Source organism: Sodiomyces alcalophilus (assembly GCF_042370955.1).
Source record: "Sodiomyces alcalophilus JCM 7366 unplaced genomic scaffold ACRALscaffold_10, whole genome shotgun sequence".
Lineage (NCBI taxonomy): Eukaryota > Fungi > Ascomycota > Sordariomycetes > Glomerellales > Plectosphaerellaceae > Sodiomyces > Sodiomyces alcalophilus.
In genome coordinates this window covers 428,809-451,470 of record NW_027263541.1, presented here as the reverse complement: position 1 = coordinate 451,470, position 22,662 = coordinate 428,809, and the positions used below count along the sequence as shown (strand labels likewise).

General features: G+C 56.2%; 7 protein-coding genes across 7 annotated transcripts; 3 read left to right on the top strand and 4 right to left on the bottom strand.

Moving 5' to 3' along the window:
- Nucleotides 1-118: 118 nt before the first annotated feature.
- Nucleotides 119-2,096, top strand: ACRALDRAFT_2030298 (uncharacterized protein; the record flags this gene model as incomplete). The annotated part of the gene is made up of 4 exons (XM_071020651.1): nucleotides 119-164; nucleotides 294-460; nucleotides 551-872; nucleotides 958-2,096. 4 exons carry the CDS (start codon nucleotides 119-121, stop codon nucleotides 2,094-2,096), a joined length of 1,674 nt encoding a protein of 557 aa, XP_070871091.1.
- A 440-nt stretch (nucleotides 2,097-2,536) lies between these two features.
- Nucleotides 2,537-4,723, bottom strand: ACRALDRAFT_2061538 (uncharacterized protein; the record flags this gene model as incomplete). The annotated part of the gene is made up of 3 exons (XM_071021980.1): nucleotides 2,537-3,378; nucleotides 3,433-3,865; nucleotides 3,944-4,723. 3 exons carry the CDS (start codon nucleotides 4,721-4,723, stop codon nucleotides 2,537-2,539), a joined length of 2,055 nt encoding a protein of 684 aa, XP_070871090.1.
- Nucleotides 4,724-5,620: 897 nt separating this feature from the next.
- ACRALDRAFT_1045235 (uncharacterized protein) lies at nucleotides 5,621-9,997 on the bottom strand. The gene is made up of 6 exons (XM_071015390.1): nucleotides 9,549-9,997; nucleotides 8,471-9,344; nucleotides 7,453-8,392; nucleotides 6,958-7,013; nucleotides 6,030-6,885; nucleotides 5,621-5,977 (listed from the first exon to the last, which is right to left on the bottom strand). Exons 1-6 carry the CDS (start codon nucleotides 9,738-9,740, stop codon nucleotides 5,695-5,697), a joined length of 3,201 nt encoding a protein of 1,066 aa, XP_070871089.1. The 5' UTR covers nucleotides 9,741-9,997; the 3' UTR covers nucleotides 5,621-5,694.
- Nucleotides 9,998-10,196: 199 nt separating this feature from the next.
- ACRALDRAFT_1066139 (uncharacterized protein) lies at nucleotides 10,197-14,155 on the bottom strand. The gene is made up of 2 exons (XM_071017286.1): nucleotides 13,875-14,155; nucleotides 10,197-13,795 (listed from the first exon to the last, which is right to left on the bottom strand). Exon 2 carries the CDS (start codon nucleotides 13,713-13,715, stop codon nucleotides 10,908-10,910), a length of 2,808 nt encoding a protein of 935 aa, XP_070871088.1. The 5' UTR covers nucleotides 13,716-13,795; nucleotides 13,875-14,155; the 3' UTR covers nucleotides 10,197-10,907.
- Nucleotides 14,156-14,347: 192 nt separating this feature from the next.
- On the top strand, nucleotides 14,348-15,826 carry ACRALDRAFT_213539 (uncharacterized protein; the record flags this gene model as incomplete). Its single annotated transcript, XM_071024095.1, has 9 exons — nucleotides 14,348-14,394; nucleotides 14,476-14,591; nucleotides 14,666-14,791; nucleotides 14,844-14,908; nucleotides 14,989-15,037; nucleotides 15,078-15,152; nucleotides 15,203-15,312; nucleotides 15,380-15,707; nucleotides 15,762-15,826. 9 exons carry the CDS (start codon nucleotides 14,348-14,350, stop codon nucleotides 15,824-15,826), a joined length of 981 nt encoding a protein of 326 aa, XP_070871087.1.
- Nucleotides 15,827-15,895: 69 nt separating this feature from the next.
- Nucleotides 15,896-17,864, bottom strand: ACRALDRAFT_213538 (uncharacterized protein; the record flags this gene model as incomplete). Its single annotated transcript, XM_071024094.1, has 11 exons — nucleotides 15,896-16,022; nucleotides 16,062-16,443; nucleotides 16,470-16,519; nucleotides 16,580-16,653; nucleotides 16,692-16,708; nucleotides 16,863-17,085; nucleotides 17,179-17,256; nucleotides 17,295-17,531; nucleotides 17,599-17,656; nucleotides 17,760-17,781; nucleotides 17,825-17,864. 11 exons carry the CDS (start codon nucleotides 17,862-17,864, stop codon nucleotides 15,896-15,898), a joined length of 1,308 nt encoding a protein of 435 aa, XP_070871086.1.
- A 1,975-nt stretch (nucleotides 17,865-19,839) lies between these two features.
- Nucleotides 19,840-20,698, top strand: ACRALDRAFT_2089701 (uncharacterized protein; the record flags this gene model as incomplete). Its single annotated transcript, XM_071022552.1, has 2 exons — nucleotides 19,840-20,104; nucleotides 20,184-20,698. Coding segments are annotated over 2 exons (780 nt in total), but the record flags the coding sequence as incomplete, so codon positions are not given.
- Nucleotides 20,699-22,662: the final 1,964 nt, after the last annotated feature.

Sequence of the window (22,662 nt, the reverse complement as noted above, 5' to 3'; positions counted from 1 at the left end):
TGCCCCACGTCTCGTTACCCCCCCTAAAGCCCAGAATCCGCCACTTCGAATCGCCAGGTCAACCCGAAACACAAACATACACCCTATACGAGAATAGACTTGCGGTTTACGTTCCAAGATGTCGTTCGGAGGACAGGCCCCGACCATCATCGTCCTCAAAGAAGGTTCGTCCACCGTCATCGTCACCGCATCGTCCACCGCATCAACCAGCCTGCTGGCTCATCTCAGCCACGCCGACCTTCCATCCAGCTCGAACGACATGATCATGATTGGCTAACCGTCTCGTTTGGCAGGAACCGATACCTCCCAGGGCAAGCCCCAGATCGTCTCCAACATCAACGCGTGTTTGGCGGTTCAGAGCACCATCAAGTCGACACTCGGTCCATATGGCGGCGATCTGTTGATGGTAGACCAGAATGGGAAGCAGACCATTACAAACGACGGTGCGACCGTCATGAAGGTACGACGAGTCAGGGATGGGGAAGCAGGCTTTAACCCCAAGAAAAGAAGGAGAAGAAAACGACGAATAAAAGTGCTGACTACGGAACAGCTCCTGGACATTGTCCACCCTGCAGCCCGTATCCTCGTCGACATTGCGAGGTCCCAAGACGCCGAGGTGGGCGACGGTACAACATCGGTGGTGGTCCTGGCGGGAGAGATCCTCAAGGAGATCAAGGAGCACGTGGAACAGGGCGTCAGCTCGCAGATCATCATCAAGGGCCTGCGAAAGGCTTCCGCCATGGCCGTCAACAAGATCAAGGAGATTGCCATTGACACCGACGAGGGTAACCGGAGGGAAACCCTCAGCAAGCTGGCCGGCACTGCCATGACCAGCAAGTTGATCAAGCGGAATTCCGAGTTTTTCACAGAGAGTATGTGCCCTTTTTTTCTTTTTCTTTTTCTTTATTTTTAGTTTCTTTTCCTTCCTCTTGAACTGGCCCAAGCTAACGTCCCCAGTGGTCGTCGACGCCGTACTATCCCTCGACCAGGAAGACCTCAACGAAAAGCTCATCGGCGTCAAGAAAATCCCCGGCGGCTCGCTCACCGACTCGCTCTTCGTCAACGGCGTCGCCTTCAAAAAGACCTTCTCCTACGCAGGCTTCGAGCAGCAGCCCAAGTCGTTCGTCAAGCCCAAGATTGTGTGCCTCAACGTCGAGCTCGAGCTCAAGGCCGAAAAGGACAACGCCGAGGTGCGCGTCGAAGAGGTATCCGAGTACCAGGCCATCGTCGACGCCGAGTGGCAGATCATCTTCCGGAAACTCGAGGCCCTGCACGACACGGGCGCCAAGGTCGTGCTCAGCAAGCTCCCCATCGGCGACCTGGCCACCCAGTACTTCGCCGACCGGGACATCTTCTGCGCCGGCCGCGTCGCCGCCGAGGACATGGAGCGCGTCGTGCAGGCCACCGGCGCCGTCGTGCAGTCGACCTGCTCCGACATCTTGCCCGAGCACCTCGGCGTCTGCGGCCGCTTCGAGGAGCGCCAGATTGGCGGCGAGCGCTTCAACTTTTTCGAGGACTGCCCCGAGGCCAAGACGTGCACCCTCGTGCTGCGCGGCGGCGCCGAGCAGTTCATCGCCGAGGTCGAGCGCTCGCTCCACGACGCCATCATGATCGTCAAGCGCGCCATCCGGAACCGCACCATCGTCGGCGGCGGCGGCGCCACCGAGATGGAGGTCTCGGCCTACCTGCACCGCTTCGCCGACGACAAGGTCAGCCACAAGCAGCAGGCCGTCGTCAAGAGCTTCGCCAAGGCCCTCGAGGTCATCCCGCGCCAGCTGTGCGACAATGCCGGCTTCGACGCCACCGACATTCTCAACCGCCTGCGCGTCGAGCACCGCCGCGGCAACACCTGGGCCGGCGTCGACTTTGCCAACGAGGGCGTCGCCGACATGATGGAGCGCTTCGTCTGGGAGCCCGCCCTCGTCAAGATCAACGCCATCCAGGCCGCCACCGAGGCCAGCTGCCTCATCCTCGGCGTCGACGAGACCATCCGAAACGAGGAGAGCGCCCAGCCCCAGGCCCCGGGCCAGCCTTTGCCTCCCGGCGCGGCCCAGAGGGCTCTCCGGGGCCGGGGACGTGGTATGCCGAGGCGGTAGGGGGGAGGTGACGAATGACAAGCGTTGAGATGGGAGGTCAATATAAAAGTACGAAAGAAAAACATGGGGTTTGGAGTTTTTCTGTATGATACCTTGGCACCGAGCCCTAAGGTGGGAGGGACAAAACAACTGGCTGTCCAAGAACAGGACTTGGAGCCGATGATGGTGTGGACTTGTGATAGACTGCTAGACTAGGTGTACCTAATGGCAGAGAGACAGGTTTCGGCAGAGATGAGATGCCGAGAATTCAATGACGACGCTCAGTCTGAAGTTGATGTCCATCTAACGGGTGGTCCATTGCTGGCCTCTACTGTCGCTGATGACGAGGCAATACGTAAAGACAGCCCTAGTTTGAGGGCAAATATCCTGGCCTCGATGGGCATTCGTATATCCAAGAAAAGCAAACGCCGACGTGACCTTACCCTCCTCTCCATTCCTCCTCACCCCGCGTCTACTGCACCGTCGTTGGGTTCGCCTTTCCGGTCTTCCTGCTCTGACATCCTCCTCCCTCCCGGATCTGCATCCCCTGGTGCCACCCCTGGCCCTATAGTCTCTACCTGCGTTTCGGCGTTACTGATATGGTGGACTTGGACTTGTTCTTCCGCAGGAGGAACAGGAGCAGAATCTGACACGGCCAAGGCAGCGGCATGGTCATGGCCGATACCCGCCATTGTCTCGTCTTGATCTTCGTCATGAGCATGTTGGACTTCGTCGTCGTCGTCTGGCTGGATGAGCATGTCCAAGTCGCGGTCTACCGCTTCAGCTTCGCGGGCGGCGGCGTCGGCTTCTGCGACCATGTCGGGGGGTCCTGGCGTGTGGCCATGGGGATGACTATGCGCGTGATTGTGATTGGGATCGTGATCGTGGTGATGATGATGACTGGGGTCGGATGTCGTCGCTGTGAGCAAGGCTTGAAAGTCGGTTTCGGTAGGGGGTTCGTGCGGATGGGGATGTGGGTGTGTGTGATATGGTCCGTATGGATCGGCGGGATGGTGGTGCGGGTTGTTGATCATTTGCGGGTCGATGGGTTGGTAGACGGAGTCGGAGTGAGGGTCATGCGAGGCACGGTGGTGATGATGATGTGTGTGATCTCGAGGTAGGCCGTGGGAGGAGTCCTGGAGCATTGGGTTATGGTGGGAAAGCCCCCTATGCCGGGCCAGGGGAGAGGCCGACGGGTCGTGGAGGGCGTCTGTGGGAGCGATACCTCCAGCCACGGCCTCCGGAGAGGGATAGCTGTAAGGAAGCGGTGGCCCCGCGTGAACCGATACTGCCGCCGCCGACACTGCCGGGTTGGGCGGGACGCTTAATACGCCATGGGGAGGGCCAATGTCGTTACTACTACTCCTCTTGCGGTTAGGGCGAACGGTCGACACAGTAGTGCCCGTCGCGATGCTGGGGGAGCCATTGCTTCTGGCCCCGGCACCTCCAGATGTCCCGACCCCTACGCCTCCCCCTACGCCAGTGGATGCTCGCGCCCGCGCAGCAGCCGCCCCATTCCCGCCGCCCGGGGCGGGCATCATCTTCCCGAGCTCCTTGCATTCGGCGCAGTTGCGGATGACATCGCTGACGGTTTCCTTGATGCGGCTCCAGTGGTACTTTTCAGCGATGGTGGCCGTTGTCTTGTTGATGCCGCCGTGCTGGGCCTCGTGCACCTGGCGGGCGATCTTGTACTGGCGTCGCGGGTCGGGCACGACCTCCTTGTCCTTGAGCATGAGGCGGTCGTTCTCCAGCAGCTTGTAGTGGGTGGCGGCGCTGCGGAGGCGGCTCTTCTCGGCACGGTCGGCGCCGGCCGGGTACTTGGCGTACTTGAGGTAGTACTTGATCTTGTCGAAGCGCTCGGCCGAGACGAGGTCCTCGGGGAACTCGCCGGGCACGAGGTCGCGGCCGTAGATGATGGCGTCGACGAGGCGGCCCGGGTAGGAGCGGAGGTTGCCGCAGCCCTTGACGCGGCCGATGCGCTTGAAGCCCAGGGCGTCCCAGATCTTGCACGAGACCACGTTGGTCTCGTAGACCAGGTTGAAGACGCTGTAGGTGTAGCCGAGCTTGGGGGCCCAGTCGAGGTAGCTCTCGCCCATGAGGCGGCCGGCGCCCCGGTTGCGGGCGGCGTCGGTGACGAGGAAGCCGGCGTTGCAGACGTGCGAGCTGCGGCCGGGGTAGTTGGGCTTGATGTAGAAGCTGCCGAGGCATCTCTTGGACCAGTCGCCTGCCTCGCTGGTGGTGGTGGTGGTGGTCGTACTGGTCCCACTCATGTTGTCGGCTGCTGCTTCGGGTAGAGAGGCAATGTCCTCGGGACGCTCAATGTTCCCGAGGAGCATGACGGCGCCAAAGTTTTGGAACCAGTACGAGGCGAACCGTTCGTATGACATGGGTTCCGTCATGGGGTAGGTGTCGCCGCCCTCGATCTCCTTATTCAGCTGGTCGGCGAGGTAGCGCAGTAACGAGGGTGGCACCTGGTGCTGGGAAACAAAGGGCAACACGGTGGCGGCCGTCTGGCGGTCACGGAGGAGAACTTGACGAGGCACAAGCTCAGGGGTAAGGGCGGGAGGCTTGGTCGGGTCTGGGTAAGGGGGGTCACCCGAGACCCGGTAGATGGTCGGGGTGTCGGGGTCATCCATCATGGCCGGCATGGCGCGAATCGACAAGATGTTGATCTCTTGAGTTTTGTCCTTTGAATTAGAAGAGTAAGATATTCCCTGGAAGGGGATGATGAGAACAGGATGTCTCAAGGAGATCCAGGGGCCATCGATAACGAGGCTGGGCCAAGGTGAAAGTTACTAGTGATGATAGTCTTCAGTCAGCAAATCCATTCACCGAAGGGTTATTCGATCTAGTGCAGTAAGAGAGAAAGAAGAAAAGGTCGAGTTACTGGATTGCTGATGCATTGTGATTTGTTTCTGCTGTTTCTCTCCATTTGCTTTCTCGCATCGCCGTCATCTTCTCATGCACCGACAGGATGGAGCATAAGGAGAGACAATAATATAAATACCTATGATAAGAAGAGATCCTCTCGTACATGAAATCCAGTCGTCCGAGAATGATGGTATGCGATGATTAGCCTTGACGTCTGTTGTGTCGTCTTGCCTCCGGGGATTCCGGGATCGGAGCCGAGACTCGGGGCATACAGCGGGGTGTTGCCGACCGATGAGTGGACGAAACGGTGACAGGCCGGGGCTGGGGGCACGGACAGCGAGAGAAAAGGTGGAACGTGAAAACAACGACGAGGTTGCTGTGCTGAAAAGTGCGTGGTGATGCGGTTTTCAAACTTGGGGAGGGGAAATTCGCCCCTGCGCAGTTTTCAACATGAGGCTTTTCTGGGCTTTCGCTTGTTGCATGTCAGTGTAATTGCATTTCGAGGCTTTTTGTAGTTGAATACTTCCATCATGTGGCAGCCACAGCTAAATGACCTGAGCCACGGGGTACGTCTCTGCGCCACAGCGCGTTCTGCAGGCTTGAGTGAAAGGTTGACCATATCATCCATCAGGGACTCGACTCGGGATCATGGACTGGCACGCTGGACTCCACGACGAAAAGAAGAAAGAAAAAACTCTGTTTATACAATGTTGTTGTCGTACACTACATCTGCACAATAGTCCAACACTTACAATCCCACAATATTCTTCCGTTCCTCCTCGTTCGTCTCGCCCATCTCCAACAGCCTGTCCTCGGCCGTCCGCCCCATCTGATTAACCTCCGCCGTCGAATCGGCTGCCCACTTGGCCTGTTCGTTCTTAAAGTCCTGCAAGGCCCTTTCGATGAACTTTTTCGTATCGACCGGCGTCTCCCAGTGCACCACCCCGCTCTCCGCATCTGCCAGCCGTCTCTTTTGACCCATCTGGCCTGCGCGGCCGAGGATTCCACCGATAACCGCCGTAGATCGCAAGCTGTTGTCCGTTTGTTAGCCTAATCCCCCATGTTCGTGAAAGCACAACATACCTGTCATCGTTGGCCGGGATCGCAAACGTCACGCACGACGGGTCAACATCCGTATCGATGATGCCAATCGTCGGAATCGACGCCAGCGCGCACTCGTGCAGAAGCGTCTTGTTCTCGGCCGGGTTGAGGCACACCACCAGGTCGGGCGTGATGGGCCGCCGGTCCCGGATGTGAATGTCGAACCCGCCCACCACGCGGTCCGCCTCGTCCACCATGCGCACCTCCCTGTCGCGGAGGATGACGTCCCGGTTCGTAATGGCCCCCGGCATCCACTTGGTGAAGAGGTGGCACCCGCCCGACCGCGCCGCCGCCTGCGTGACAATCTCCATCTGCCCCTTGCGCGTGCCCACGAAGAGCACCAGCCCGCCCCGGAACGTCACCTCCTCCACCACCCGCGTCGCCCGCCGCAGGTGCGACGCCGTCGCCTCCAGGCTCACAATGTGGATCCCGTGCCGCACGCCGTAGATGTACCGCGCGTTGGCCGGGTTCCACCGCGACGCGTGGTGGCCCATGTGCGTCTGCGACGCCATGAGGAGTTCCAGCGTCACATCTTCTGGCCCGGGCGGGTTCTTGATCAGGTCTTCCGGGTTGTAGAGCCGCGTTACGTGCGATCCGATCGACGACGTCATCTTCTGGAGCCGTCGGAAGTCTTTGAACGCTTCCGCTGTGTTATCCCGTCCGCGTCTCGAAAGGGTTTGGTTGTTGCTGCCGCTGTTGTCTTGCTGTGCCGCTTGGTTGAGGGCCGCCGCTGTTGTCACGGATTCAAGTGCCTCGGCGGTGAGGCCTGTCGTCGTGGTATCTTGTGAGATGAACCGCGTGCATGGTCTGGGGATGGCCGAGACCAATGCCCTGGCACCTGTTTACATTAGTACGAGTCAGAATAGTGCCAGGAAAACTGTAGACGCGTGAGGAGACCAATTGGACGTACCATGCCGGCGGGTTACACTCCGTATGATCATGGTGGTGCCTTGTCTGGGTGGTTTACTGGGATAGGGACATTGTCTTGTCCGTCGAGGAACATTTTTTGGATGCCGGCTTGGGAACTAAGGTGGGTCGGTGGGTCCAATAAAGAGGAGTCACGTGATTGAAATACGGTCTCCAACTTATATCATTTCGGACTTTTGATATTCGGCCACTACTACCCGTACTCCCTATATCATGTCAAAGTTTATACAGCCTCTCAAAGACGGCATACATGACAAATAGAGACCGGAATTGATTCGGCGACATCTCAGCCCAGTAGCAAAGTGAAGTGTATTACGTGCAATATAGGGGTACTCAACAATCTAACAAAGCAGACATGCTAATACAGTATGTACAAGTTTCCCTCTGCGCCTCTCATTATCTCATGATGAGCCCCGGCTCGGTGGCACGTGCAAAAGACGACGCTTGTTTTCCATCTCCCGCTCCCGCTCGGCTTTACCTGCTCGTGAGCCGCGAGATGGTGAACACGCCAACAATGACCACAGCCAGCGTCACAATGGCGCCGGGGAGGAGAAGCTCGTTGGGGACGCCTGCAATGACCTGTTCCTGCTCGGGGGAGAGCGTTCGGGAATGGCGCGACCGTCGCAGGAGGACCTGGTCTTCCTCCTCCTCTGCCCCGTCCTCTTCCTCCTCATCGATGGCCCTCCTGCGCTCCCGAAGACCGGAGGTCGTCGAGGTAGGAGTGGGCTCCACGACAGAGGGCGCAGCCGCCTCGGGGGGTTTCTCCGGGTCGTGCACGAACAGGTCGACCTTGTCACGGCGGCCCTGGCGAGCCAGGAGGATCGACTCGAGGAGGTCGTTGTCCGTCGTGATGGAGACCGAGTCGCCCTCGTCGTCCCAGTAGCTCAGGGCGAAACCGCCGCTGATCTTGCCGTCCTCGACGGTGGGGGTGCCTCCGATGGTATCGACCTCGGCGCCCAGCTTGGCGATGACGTTGGCCACCATGGCGCCGACGCCCTGCGAGGCGATGACCTGCAGACGGTGCACGCGTCCCGACGGGGCCTTGAACTTGAAGGGGAAGGGGAGCTCGGCCGGCGAATGGGTGGTGCTGCCGCCGGGAATGAACTCGGAATGGGGCGGGGACTCGTGGGCGCCCGTGTGGGAAGCCGAGTCGCCGGGCGCGAGACTGTCCCGGGTGATGTCAGGGGACATGAGGCGCGAGCCCAGGTTAGTGTGCTGCTGGCTGCCCTCGCCGGACATGATGGATTCGGTCTCGTGATCGAGAGACAGCCAAAACTTGTTCCAGGCGGGACCTTCGTTATCACCGGTCGACATGGTGTTGATCTGCTCCAGAGTGGCGTAGGTGAGCTTCAGGACGTCGACCATGCCGACAATCTCGCCACCGTCGTTCATGACCGGAAGGTTGAGGTAGTGACCGTCTGTACCACTGTGTCAGCCCAGCCGTGCATAAAGGGACAAATGGATCATCTTTCTTTGTTGACTTCGTCATCACTTACCATGCATCTTGCGGAGAGCGGCCTGGATGCTCATGTCCATGGGAGCAAAGTCGGGGTGGGGCGTCATGACACGCACCACACTGCACGTGGCAGGGTCGAGACCGACGGCAATGACGCGCAGAACGACGTCCTTGCTGGTGAAGATACCGGTGATGGCACCCTGATCCTGGACGAGGACGGCCGTGGTGTGGTTCTCCTTCATGAGCTGGGCGGCCTCCTTGACCGACGTGCGAACGCTGACGGTGGTGGGCGGCGTGCCGCTGAGGACCGACTCGAGCGTGGGGCCGGACATTTTGGTGCGCAGGGCCTCGACGTACTGGATAATCTGCTGAGGCTGGCTGGTGCCGAGTTCGGACTGCACGCCCTCGAGGGCATCATAGAGCCGTCGGGAGGACGAGTAGGCACGCTCCAGCTTCTCCATGGCATCGTAGAAGCACTTTGTGATGTCGAGGATGCCGGTGATGTCTTGGTTCTCGTCCATGACGGGGAGATGGCGGAACCCCTTGCGTACCATGAGATCGAGGGCGTCGGTGGCGCTGGTATCGGTGCGGGCGCAGAGGGGGTTCTTGGTCATGATATCGGCAATGGTGACGTTGGTCGGCTTCAGACCGGCGCCCACCACGCGGAAGGCGAGGTCCTTGGCGGTGAAGATGCCGGAGATGCGGTCGTCATCGTCGGTAACGAGGACACAGTCTTCCCGCTTGGCGGCCATGAGCTGGGCGGCTTCGGCAACGGTCGTGGCGGGCTTGATCTGCAGGGCCGGGCTCGGTTTCAGGGCGAGGACGGTACCGGGGGGAGCCTTTCGAGAGTGGCGGGCGCGACCACTAAGGTGCTTCTTCTTGGAGAGGTCGCTCTCCATCTTGCGGCGGATGGCCTGGAAGAAGAAGCGGGTTAGTATCCAAGCAGAATTGAGTCAATGCGTCCAGGGGGAGGAAATGAATAAATAAATAGGTAAATAAACAAATTAATTGACTCGTCGCCGCCTACGACCGGCGGTGGAACGACGAGGTCGAACAATGGCAAATGGAGCACAAAGCAGAAGACAGAAACCAAGTCAAAGCAACGATGCCTCACGTACCTCATCTCTCTTGTTCTGCTTCTGGCGGCTCACACTGACCGAGGAGCCTGCCGGAGCGGAAGCAACATCGCTCTGGTTGGAAAGGCCGTCTGGAACAGGACGAGGAATGCCGGAACCAGAGGGACTGTTCGCAAAGGGAATCCCGCCACGGCTGGGGGCCCGGCCGGGCGTTCCTCTCATGGTGCCAGACATTGCACAGAATCCCAAAGGGCGGGCGTCGTCCGAAAAGGAGTAGCTGCTGGGAGGCGGAGAGGCGGTGTTTGGCTGGATGCGAGGCTAGACAAAGCGAACAAGTCCGAGGCAGAAGGAAGACAAAGGCATAGAAGCCAGCCAATGATACCAATCCGCGTCCCGTGTCTTTTGGAGATGTTGGAGCGACTGTAAACACCAAGAGACGGGAACTCGGAGGCTCAGTCGAGATCGTGTGGTTATGGAGAGGTACAATCTCCTTTCACGCTTCCCTACCGAGTAAGGTGGTAGTTGTCGAGGTGATGCACAGACCACCTTGGGTCAAGGTCTAGCCGAATGAACGGGCCATCGGCATGGATGACTAAGCAACGACTTTCCTACTCTCGTGACCTCTCGTGACGACGGCCGTGAGGATGCCTCGATACACACAGCATTGTTCACCATGACACGATATGTAATGGTGTACGACCAGTCAACCTGGATCAACGGTCGTCAATGACCGAGAGTAGGGCCTTCAGGTCTTCTCTGTTCAACAACAACAGACCTTGGCTTGAAGACAGACAACTGTTGACTCGATGTGCCTACAACACCACGCCGATGGAGGCACAAGCAGAAGTCTGCCACTTGCATCTCTCGGCCGCCATAGAAATTGCGAGACGAATAACCGGAGAAGCACGAACGATACTGTCCTTCACCCCTGTATTGATCCCATTACCACTATAATCGTACACACCCCACCGTTCTCTAACCAAAAGGCAAGCGTCACCAAATACCGACCGGAAACCCAAGTTGCAAAGCCCTGGCGCTCTTAGTACACTTGTGTTTCGCACAACGTTGTCCTGACGCCCTCCCTTGTGTAGGAACAAGCTGACGACAGTATAAACCGAGAGAGAGAGAAAACATGTAACGTCGTGAATCTAAGCGAAGCAGTGTGTTGTTCCAGTCGACCGAGGGAAAACCGAACCCATTGTCTATACCGCCCATTTGTTCGTTGGCGCGCTCTGCCGAGCCATGTCGAGAGGACCGAGAAACTTGATGCCGAAAACCAGGACGAAAGCATGAACCAGTTCGGAAGTGGAATGAAAATGTCCGCACAGACACAACGCCCTATGAAAACGCCTTTTTTTTCCTTTGACTCTTTGTCCATGACACGAAGCCCAGGTATCTAGGCTAGGAACTCCCGAAAAACATGTCGTCGTGGTTGGTAAACATGTCGACGGCGTCGTCAAAGTCGTCGAATTTGCTCATCATGAGGACGTTGGGATCCCGGTCAAACGACATGGCCATGGACATGGAACCCAGGCCCCCTTCGTCCTCGGTCGTAAACGCCTTCATCAGCATCTCGTCGTCTGGCTCGCCAATACCGAGGCTCGTCAGGCTTGTGTTCGCGTCCAAGGCGTGTGTCGTCGGCATCGACGCACAGCTTCCTGCGCCCGGTGTGATGGTCGACGTGGTGCGCATGTCGGCTAGGAGGTCGTCGTCTGTGAAACTGGACGAGTTGGGTTCTGGGTCGAAGTATCGGGTCGCCGGCGGCGATGAGGACTGGGATAGTTCCGGCGGTGTGTTGTATTGGCTGGGCGTGCTCCTGGTCGGCGACGTGGGAGCCGTGTGTATCGGTTCCGACTGGGGATGATTAAACTGCGGCATGGCGGCGGAATTCGATTCCATGATCGCCTCGGGAGAGACATACGGTGAAGGGTGGTGGTGGCTGGTCGTCGACGGAGACTGCGTTACACCGGGTTCAGGAGATATCGTAGGCACCCGGGCAGACGGCATGGGGGCCGAGGAGATGGCGGCGATTTCACCAGTCATCATCATCGAGGCGCTCTCCTGCTTGATACCGGCGGTGGTGATGGTGGTGGTGCCCGTTGTGGCTTCTGGCGAGTTGGCAACCGACGCATCCGAGTAACCCGACTGGGACGACGCGGACCCGGGCGACGACTTGTTCTTGCGTCTCGTCCGGGCCGCCTTGTCGACGCGTTCGTCCATGTCAGGCCTGTGCTTCCGTGGTCGACCTCGCTTGACGACCTTCTTGACGATACCGTCGAATGCGCCGATGCACATGCCGCGCTGGCGGTGGCGCGTAAGGGCGTCGTGCCGGGCGAAGCTGTTGCCGCACTCGCACGGGTACGGCTTGATGCCCGTGTGGATCTTGGCGTGGCGCTTGAGGTCGTGCTGGCGGACGAAGCACTTCTTGCACGACGGGCACTGGTACTGCCGGTCGTTGAGGTGCGTCTGGACGTGCGACTTTATGTTCTCCTTGCGCCCAAACTTCTTGCCGCACCCTTCGTACAGGCAGAGCCACTTGTTGTCCGACGCGTCGGGCCCCTGGATGTACATGGAAATGTCGTCCAGCGTGACGCCCGTCTCCGTCTTGGTCTCCTCAATGTTGATGTCGGCGATGCTGGCCGCGCTGGCCATGCTGGCCATGCTGGCGAGCGATTCGGTGCGGCGGTGCGGCGATCGGCGGCGGGAGGACGTGTTGCCGGACCGTGATGGGGAAGCGGGCGGTTTGCCCGGCGGCCCGTACATGCCCGGATTGTTCTCGAACGGGTTCGCGAGGTGGAAAGTACCGTGCGGCGTGTGGGGGGTTGCGTGCCGGGATACGTCGTCGGCCGGCACATGAACGGTGTTGACACCCTCCTCGACACGGCCGCTGGGCTGGATCCTCAGAAACTCCGAGTTGTTGAAGTTGTGCATCAAGTCGGCCGTCGGCACCTGCGTCCCCATCTGCGTCACGCCATGGGGCTGGCTCTGGGTCGGGTGGACCTGGGGAGGTGCAGCCTGGGCCGCCGCGGCGTTCTCCTCCTCTGCCCGCTGCCGCATTTCGTCAAAGATGGTCTGAGTCCTCTTGTTCGATCCCTGCCGGCGCACGGGCTTGAGGGTCTCCTCCATCGACTCGTCGTATCCCTCGGCGAACCGGCTGGGTCGCGGCATCGACACAGGCACCGGCTCCTGCTTCGACATGCGATTGTGGGGCGTCTCCATGGGCGTGGGGGGGAAGTAACCTGGAATCATCGATGAGACGTAGGCCTCCCCGAGCCGCTCAGAGATGAACCTACCGTTGGCATTCTGGTGAGGAGGTGTCATTGGCCGTGAGGCAGTCTCCATGCCCTCGAACTTGGCCACCCGGTCCATGATGCCGTTGCTGATCCTCCGACCGGTCCTCCGGCTGCTGCTGCTGCCGCAGACAACATCGCTCTCGGAGTGCCAGCCCGGGTGACCGCCGGGGCTGTCCTGGAAGTTGATAAAGGTGGGCGTGGAGAGGGTGCTGTTGGGGCCGAACAGGTCCAAGTCCTTCTCTGACATGATGGAGCCGGCGAATGCGGCCGGGTCTTTTGACAGGGGCACCATGCCGTCCAAGCTCTGCGCTCCGCCGCCGTGGAAGGGGTTGAAGGCGACGGGAGAGGCATCGAAGCACGAAGGGTCGTAGCGTTGGTGGTGAGGGGTGCCGTGGGGCGATATGAGATAGTTCTCATGGTCAGAGGCAGACATGAAGTTCTGCTGGTGATGTAGATGGAGCGGTTGCGGATGATGCTGTTGTTGTGGTTGTTGCTGTTGTCGGGTAAAGTTGCTCTGATGCTGCGTGCCCGGGCACGCTTGGATGCGTTGCTGCTGCGCTTCTCGCAGCACATGCTGCGGAGAGGTTGTCGCTAGTCCTGTGTTAGTATTCGTACTTACCGTTGTGAAGTCCTGCCGTGTCGGGGTGCTAGAGGTCGTCGTTGTTGCTGGCGTAGCTGATGTCCCAGTGTTGGTGTTGTTGGTCGCGGTGTTCATGGTCATGGGGGACATGGCTTGTAGGTGGCGTCGCGTGTCCAAGCTGAGGCCCCGGCGGTGGCCGAGGGCTCTCTGTCGTTGTTGCTGGACATTGGGCAGGGCAGGAATCTTGGCGGCCTCGAACGCGGACGGCGTCGAATTTTGTCGGCGGTGCGTCGCGCGTTGGCGGGCCTGGAGATCTCGGGTCGGGTTGGACAGCATGGTATCGCAAGATGGAGTCCGGAAGGGGGATATTGTCGTCGGTCGATGGGGATTTGTCGAGGGAAACCTGTTGGTCCGAACTACAGGAGAAAAGGCCGTTCTTGTTAGAGACAGCCCCTGGCTGTGTGTCGACTGAGAGGGGGGGAATTCGTCTCGTACCTCACGCAGCGCAAGCAATAGCTGCCGGGCTAAAGGGGGGTTTTGTGGTTGTGCTCAGTCGAGGCGGACTCGGCAGCACAAACTCGAGATGGTCGGGGGGGCGGCCTCTCTCGGCCTATAGAGCGGTTGGAAGATCAAGCGCTGTATAAAATTGAAAGAGGGCCTCCCAGTAGCGGGATAGATATATGGAGATGTTTCTCAGGTAGCAGAAGTGGAAGAGGCTTCCAGTATTCCCACGATGGAGAGATGAGGATGGGAGATGGACGAAAACCCACTCTGTCGGTCTGCTGGGAGAGGACAGGGAGTACGAGAGTATCTAAAAGGCAAGTCAAGTCGAATTGACCATGGTCGCATCCAAGGGGGACGCCGGGAAATGTCCCAATGCGCCAATGTTGACTCGGGGTGGATGTTGTCTCCAGGGCAACCAGCTTAGTCATCGCTAACCGCCGGCCGATCTCACACTCACCACCCGAATGCTCACCACTTACACTCACTACGATCGTGTCATCTTCATTCCATCGTCATTGCAATATCGGGTTACTGACCACGTCTTGGGAAGCTTACACGTGTACATGTACCCACCGTCATGACTGATCGACAGAATCGGATTTATTCCACTGTCCACATTGTTAACCCTCAACTTTGTAATCTTGCGTCAACCCCGTGCGCATAAAACAACCAACACTCTCATATCCTCTCTACTTGCATCGAATTACAGTCGGCTTCTCGGACGATGGATGAAGGAGGTGGTAATTACTATGGAGATAAGGTAGTCTGCAAACAATCTCGAGGGACTCTCACAGAGCGTCCGCCGCTTCAAACAATGCCAATATTGAAACCCACCCCGGCAACGAACTTTGGGCACCTGGGTAACGTAAAGTCAATGGACAATAGCCCAAACTCAATCCTCGGCCGGAGTACTTAGCCTCGACTTGAATATAACGCCTTTGGTGATTCAGGACGGCTCAGAGAAGACCACTACAGTATCCCTAGGCGACTGGCTGGCTGGCTCAGGGGCCGGGAGTCTGGCCTTTGTCTTGATTAGATATAGTAGAAACCCATTTGGACATATAGATATACAGATATACGCTCTATGCCTCTTCTTATCTGTAAGAAAGGGCCGGGTCCGAATGTCTTGCTCTGCTTTCTTCAAACACTCGTCTGTGGCTAGTAGCGAGAGTAGCTCTCAATATCTTTTGGCAGTCCGAGTTCCGAGGGGTTGCTCTGTTCCTTTCTCGCCTTGGTACCAGTTTATTTCTAACAAGAGGGAAGATGGATGTCAAACCACTCTTATCCTGGCCGAACTCGCATAGCCAAAAGCAGTTGAGCTTGGCCAGAGTACATATTACCCACTCCGAGAACCCAGCCAAGCGTTGCCCTCAGCCCTCAGCACCGTATAGATATTCAGACGCAGATTGTTTACGAGCATGAGCATACCGTTGGAAGGATTTTATTCCAGAAAGCAGCTTAGAAGACGAAGCACACTTGATCAACGTTTCACTCAGCATCCCCAGACGCAAAGCACAAGTGACATCTGTGTGATCCCGGTGGCCGCATTTCCAGACAACAGTTCCCAGCATAACTTGGAGCCACTTCTTTTACTAGATGCTGTGTATGAGCTACAATTGTCTCCTAGCATTCATGGGACTTGCATTGCAGGCCAGAATAGGACTGTCTCCTACTGCAGTGCAACAAGATGGCAAGATGCCCCGAAATACTCATTTCCCTTCTTAGAGCCCAGCCTAAACCCAGGGGCCAGGGCCTTGCGATCCAAGTCTTCTTCGACTTGGTCCAAAGCGTCTCCATACCTTTGTCTGACAAATAACCTGGGATGTCCGACAGCTTCGATACTTCATGGGTAAATGCGGCGAGACCAGTGTTCACGAGTCATATCCATCATACCATCCTTCGTGACGTCGACCGAAGATATGGTGCCAAGTTCATGTCAATAGAGAAGGCTCGAGAGATAGTACATACCCTGTCTTACCCTGCACCTAATATCGTGATGTGGAATATAACCCTTACCTCTGTCGCCCTTCTTCCTGGCCTGTGGTGACGGCGGAGTGGTATAAAATGGGAGAGATGAGTTGGACGGCCAGGTTTTCCCATAGGGAAGAGCTTGTAGCCACCAGTATCAAGCGCATTTTGCTTACACAATGTTCGTCCGCCGCGACCCCTAAGCCTCACCCCTGGGCCCTTGGTTTGGCCAGTACCAATGTTATGTACGCTCCGTGATACCGCGTCTTGGTTAATGTCGGGAGGTGCCTGGCGTCATGTTTCGATTGCTTGTTCCGCTTGGGCATATCATAAACAGTATTACAGGCCAATGCAATGAGAACGGGATAATGGAGGAGAGTTGGACCTTGGTATGTTCGTAGATTATCCCATGGACGGACTATACCCAGCAGAAGAATCATCCCTCGTCCCTGGCTGGCTATGCTTGACACCCCGCTTATCCAGAGAGTCAAGAGGAGTTGGGTCAGAGGGCCGATTGGACATTGTCCAGTCATCTCTACACAAGAAGCCGCTTGCTGAGACCAGTCGACCGAGAAATCATCAGGCATGGAGTCTGCCATGTGAGTGCAGATTACCAACTCCGTGCCAGATTCGCTTCTTCATACGAAGATGTCGCCATGCACATGGACCCTTTTGTAAAGTGTCAGACCGAGGATGGTTGATATGAACCCCCCTTGCCTCTCACTCAACGGGGGGCCCCAGTATGTTCTAGACCGGCGGCGGGACTACCGGGGACATATCCACAGGGCTTGTCCATGGTGGTCTAGACCCTTATCGTGAATCGGGTTACGTACGGCACACATTAGTGGCCGCGTATGCTGTGATTTGGAGAGGAAAGAAAAGCAAAAGGGGGACCACCGATGATGAGTAAAAGCAATCACAGACCAGTTTCTATAAGAGATCTCTTCTATAATTATAGATCATCCGTGCTTACCCGTGGCTAATACCCATCCCTCTGTGAAGTCTATCGACCTCTGCGAATACCGAGCCCGACGCTTCGTTTGGAAGAAATGTAATGATTTAAGTGAACGCAAACCGTCCAGGACATACGGTTCTTCTTAGCCCTCTTTCGTGGTTGACCTTGTTCATGATGTAAAGGTAAAGGTGATCTTGCCAGAACAGCAGAATTTAATACCGAGCTGAGTTGTGGCGGAAAAGCAAGCCACAGGGACAAGCGAGACGATATCCATAGGGGCTGCAGGACATAGGTAGTATTTCTTCTTAGAAGCTGCCCAAAGTATAGAAAAAGGCAATTGTCCGAAAAGACATTGGATATTTCTTTGCAAACCTGGGCCATGAAGCGAGTGAACAACTGATTCAGCATCGTCATCGTGGCATGGGCGACCTCAAGACGGCTCGGAGGATTCTATGGGCCTGTGGGCAGGCGAAGCGCAGTAGTGGCACGGAAGGCGGCCGATCCATGCTGATAGGGGCTTCTATCACCAACGAATGTATTACCTTGTCCTTGATATGGTCTTCCTTGGGGATTGAAAGACTGAACCGAGGCCTGAATGAGTGGTAAATGTTCAGAAATGCGATAAACACGAACGAGACGAACAAGAGGGTGTACGTTGTATCGGGAGGGGCCACGAGCCCACGACCCGAGTTCCTGTTCTCTGAATCTCGATTCTCGTATTTTTGCTAGTGGTGTGCACACCACGGTCATTTCCGAAGAAGCGAAGACGGAAACGAAGCATAAATATAGCACGGGTTCTCTCGACCTGTTGTCATTCGATTTGCGCCATTTCCCACCGCCAAACGGACGACTGGGAATGTCGAAAGAGGCGACCGAGAAAGGAGGAATAAGGAAACCCTAAAAGAACAAAAGAAAGGATTTCCAACGTGGTGTGTGCCTCGCCATCGTTTCACGTTTGACGTTTCATATTATGAACTTGGCGGTGTTCCTGCTTTTATCGTTATGTTACTTTGCGTACTGTGTGGGGCGATAGAAAGGTACCACAACGTTGTGTTCATTCCATGGCACAAATAGGAGATAACCAGTGTTATACGTTTTATGCACAACATCCTATACAACGTACATACTTATTCCATTCCCTTCGACACAACGCATTGGCTCACCCCTCTCGCCAGGACTCGTCTTCACGCAAAATACCGAATCCATTAGGACAAAGGTCAATCACGGAAAGATCTGCTCGCTATTCAGTATAAGGGCGAAAAGGATATAACATGTCCACTGCCTCTTCTTACGTTGTACGTTGTAGGTTCTACATAGGTACTTGCTTCGAGACGGACCGTTTCTTGTCGGAGCAGAGAAGCACACTGTTCATACCCATCTGGGTAGATGATGTGGCGCCGTACGTACCACGATGTATGAAAACCACGGTAGCATGGAAAACAAGACTCGACGAAGCTATTCTGACCCGACACAAAGTCGTGTGTACGTTGTAAAGTGTACAAAGTGCACCCAATTAATCAGACCGTTTGGGATAAAGTATCCAATTTACCACAGAAGAGAAGGGTACCACCGTGCGTGATATTGTGATGCCCGTCGATCATAGGATGGCGAAAGTCGTCTGGACTTCTATCCGCGCTACAGAGGACCAAGTATGTTAGTGAATCTTCAGCTCTTTGCAGACTGCCATTAATATACCCAGCATCAATACGAGCTTGTCCCAAGTATCGGATACCTGACTCCCCACTTTTACGACGCCAGTCCCTGAACTCTCCGAGTACTCGCTGTGCCTGACCAATGAACGTCCGTTTGGTTAGGGGCATTGGTCTGCAACGTCGGCCCCTGTCAATCCCGCCCAGACTGGCGTCGTGGCCAATCCTGGGGTGCGCCTAGAGATAACACGTGATCTGGGCGGTTATGAAAGTGGTAGATACCTGCCTAAAAAAGGTTTTAATGCACGCCAGGGGGGTGTGTAGAGTCACCTTGTGGGGACTCATTTCGCTTTTCTTTTTTTCCCCCTGGGTCCAAATTCCACCTGCTGGCTTGTCTCTCGTTTCTTGGTTGGGGGGAATGACCTGGCGACGACGATGGTGACAAAGCATCCAGCTCTCGCAGCGTTCCCCCTACCCGATCCGTCCCCATCCTTTTCCCTTTCCCGTGCCTGTTCGCCTGTTCCCTGTTCCAGCCCAACCAGAGACCACGCAGTCACTGGCTCCTGTCCCCTCCGTCCCTGGCACACACTCTCCCTCCCTCTCTCTCTTTCCCTCCTTGCGAGGCTCTCAAACCAGTCAGTCGTTCTCTTTCATTCCAGACTATCCTTTCACCCTTTCTCTTCCCACACTCTCTCACATTTTACCATCCTCCCTCGCCATCGCCATCTGTGGCTACCATTTCCATCTTAGCAAAGCGTTGCCATTCATTCGCTGTTTCGCTATACCCGTGTCCTTCATTTCGCTTCTTTGTCGGCTCGACGAGCAGACCCTTCCGTTTGAATTCGTCTGTTTTCCCTATTCCTCATGTTACCGCCCTTCAATCGGTGAAGACGGCTTCCATTTCGGTTTCTAGTAGACACGACACCACCGAAGACCATCAGAAAGCAGCCATCGACAGCCTCTCTCGATAGAGCGGCATTATTCGGTGCTTAATCTCGACAGCACCCCTTTCTCACCCTCACCGGCCCCGATTCGAATTTGTCCTCTTTTGCCTTGGACGTGGCCCGAACAACGACACCCAGCTTACAACGCCACGATACGATCGGATCGAGTACGATAGCAAACAGTTGCCCACGGGAGATTCGTTGACGGCAAAAGGCTATCTTGGCCCCACCATTCAACCCCGACTAGTGTGTCCCGGCTGTGTTTCTCGCATCGCTTTCCCTCCAACACCCACCAGAGGGCCCGGGGAAGATAGCGTCTACCAAACCCCTTGGGCCGTCGAACGCATCGTTCCATCCACAGACACACAGTTACGATGAAGCCGTCTCTGGTGAAACTCGGACTCCTGGCTGCTGCCGTCCTCGCTCAGGGCGCGGAAACAGCCAAGCAAAGGCCAAGGGTACCCCCGCAGCGCAACGTGGTTACTTCGGCAGGATGTTACAAATCTCAAGGCGATTGGGATAAGGGATCCGAGATTCAATACCTCAGCATGGGTTCTTGCTCAGACAAGTGTCGTGCGGAGGAAGCCCTCGTTTGCGCCACGGGTAACGGGTTGTGTTTCTGCGGTGATACCATGCCGCCAGAGGACGACCTTGTCGACGATAGCAACTGCAACCATCCATGCGACGGATTTGGCGAGGAGGCTTGTATGCACTTTAACCCGTTTCCCCCACGCAGACCCTTGATCTTTAGACAACTGACCTCGTGACTGACTGGTCGGAACAGGCGGAGGTATCGAAAATGGTCTATTCTGGTCCGTGTACAATAACGGCTTTGAGCTCAGAGTTCCCCACGAAGACCCCAAAGAGTCCTCTACGAGCAAGTCCACCGCGACAGCGACAAGCACTGCCAATAGTGGCCCCGGTTCCAGTTCCACTGGGACATCCGCATCTGCATCTCCCTCGGCAAGCGGGGGCGCCCAGGACGACGACGAGGACGATGACGGCGGTCCCAACATCGTAGGCATCGCTGTTGGCGTGTCTGTTGGCGCGGCCGTCATTCTCTCTCTTCTGGGTTTCGGCTTCTGGTTCATGCGCCGTAGGAGGAACCAGTCCATTGAAGAGGAACACCGTCGCAACGCCGCCGTCAACTCGTTCATTGCTGGTGCGAAGCCTCCCGGCAGCAGCGGTGGCATCTCCATGACCGATTCGCGCATGGACCCAGTTCTGGCTCACCGCCGGTTGAGCGACGGTAGCATTGCTGACAACCAAGATTACTCCCGCAAGATCCTTCGGGTATGACACGATGCTTTCCTCTGCTTTTCCCATGCCGTCCTGTCCTGGAAAAGAAACCCTTGCTGACAGTCTCTTCTGTAGGTCACCAACGCATGAGATGTTTGACTATTTACGACAAGCCATCTCACGTTCCCCCATCTATTATCTACCATCTACCATCTACATTTATCTATCTTTTTTGGCATATTAGGCGTTATATGGATGTCCAAACTGGTGCTGCTGGAGAGAATGTGGAGTCACCTAGCCCCCGGCCGGCGGAACCGAACCTTGCGTTTGACCAAGCACGTTCTCCGGTTCTGTCGTTTTGGCTTTGGTTTGTTGTGTCTATATTCGCCATGGTGTAGGGTGGTACTTCACCTCCTGGGGGTTTTGATGATTTGGATCTTCTGGAATGGGAATATCGCATACCGCTTCCAGCAGACACACCGCTTGGACACCAGCAGCAAGAGTCCATGTCTACGCCGTCCACTCCTTACTCGATCGATCTCCCATCTAGAATTCTTTCGGCAGGATTTTTCATCAGGGCGTAGCAGCAGCACAAGATTTGAGTCGCCATATTTTTATTGAACCTATTCTGGCTTTTAACCGCTCACACCAATCCTGAACCACAGGTTTCGGCTGTTTCAGCGCGAACTCGAATCGAATCTACGATCCCACAATCTATATCGAATGGAAGTTGAGGCTTCTGCCCATACATCACGGATCGCCTTTGGCCTGTTTTGGATGTCCCCATTTAACCGACCGACCTTACTGTAACTTGGTCTGTATGGGCAAACCAACTGCCTAGGAGTCGAAGTAGAAGTCGAGAACCGTGGTACAACTCTTTCATTCATTGTTTTTCACTTGTGTCTACTACGTATGCAGCTGCCAGCCCTCCACTCTGCCGATGACAAAAACTCCATGACGGGCTGGAAGGGCTTTCGCCACTCGGTGGGATAGGCTTTGGTTGCGGAAGGTTGTCTGGCAGATCGAGGGGCCACGGGGCGGACTCTTGTCGGATCTGTTTCGGCTTCAGTGTCTGGGGTAGGTTGGGCCCGTGATAGATATTTTGCTTCTCTCGACTCGCCGCGTCACGGTGGCTACGAAAATGTTCGGTGTATCTAGGGAGGGACTTGACATGGTAATTGAATATGTCGGCTGACTGTCTACTCATAATTTTCCATTTGTCACTGCGTGATGATAATCGATATGCTGTTCTTCCCGTTATTTTATGAAGCGCATCGGAAGAGCCAGATGTTGACACCTCCGATGCCGTCAACATGTCCCTCTACACTACAATGTGACCAGCCTCCTGCAATACTGCGGCCTCAAACTGTATAGCGAACTGAGATCTTTAAATCACTAACAGGACGTGAAGTCTACGTCCATTTAGGGTTTGCCTCTTGGTTACACGCCGCGCTGCGTTTTCAGGGCCCTTTACTTACGCTGTAAGCCAGTTACCTGTCCTACGCAACCGAAGGTTGATGCCGAGTCCCAAAAAAGAGACGCCAACATCACTTGACCACTGAGAGTATCAGTCCAAGACAAGAGAAATCAATTATTTGATCCATGCTCTGCTTTCCGGACTTCCCTTCTCCTGCCGATCATTCCTTTCGATTCACGATAGGCGCCAGTCAGACCCGGATCATACATCACCTGACACTACGGGGTCCAGGAGGCCCCCGGGACGACTGAAGAGCCGTGTGTGCCCGTTGCGGTGAAGATGATCCTCCCATGACTAGCGAACATGTGTGTTACCTATTATTGCCAGACGTCTGGATTTGGGAATGTGAAACTACCTCCGGGGGAATAAAGTGGAGCATCCAATGGATTCAAGAGTCCTTCCATACCTCGTGGACCCCGAGATTGCCAGTTGCCAACCGCCAAGTCGTTGGGGGCCCGAGATGCCTTGGCTGTGATGTGACGGAGGTGACTGGACGAGCCATGTCACGTGGAATGGGTGACTTGTGAGATTGGGAGCAGCCTAGCAG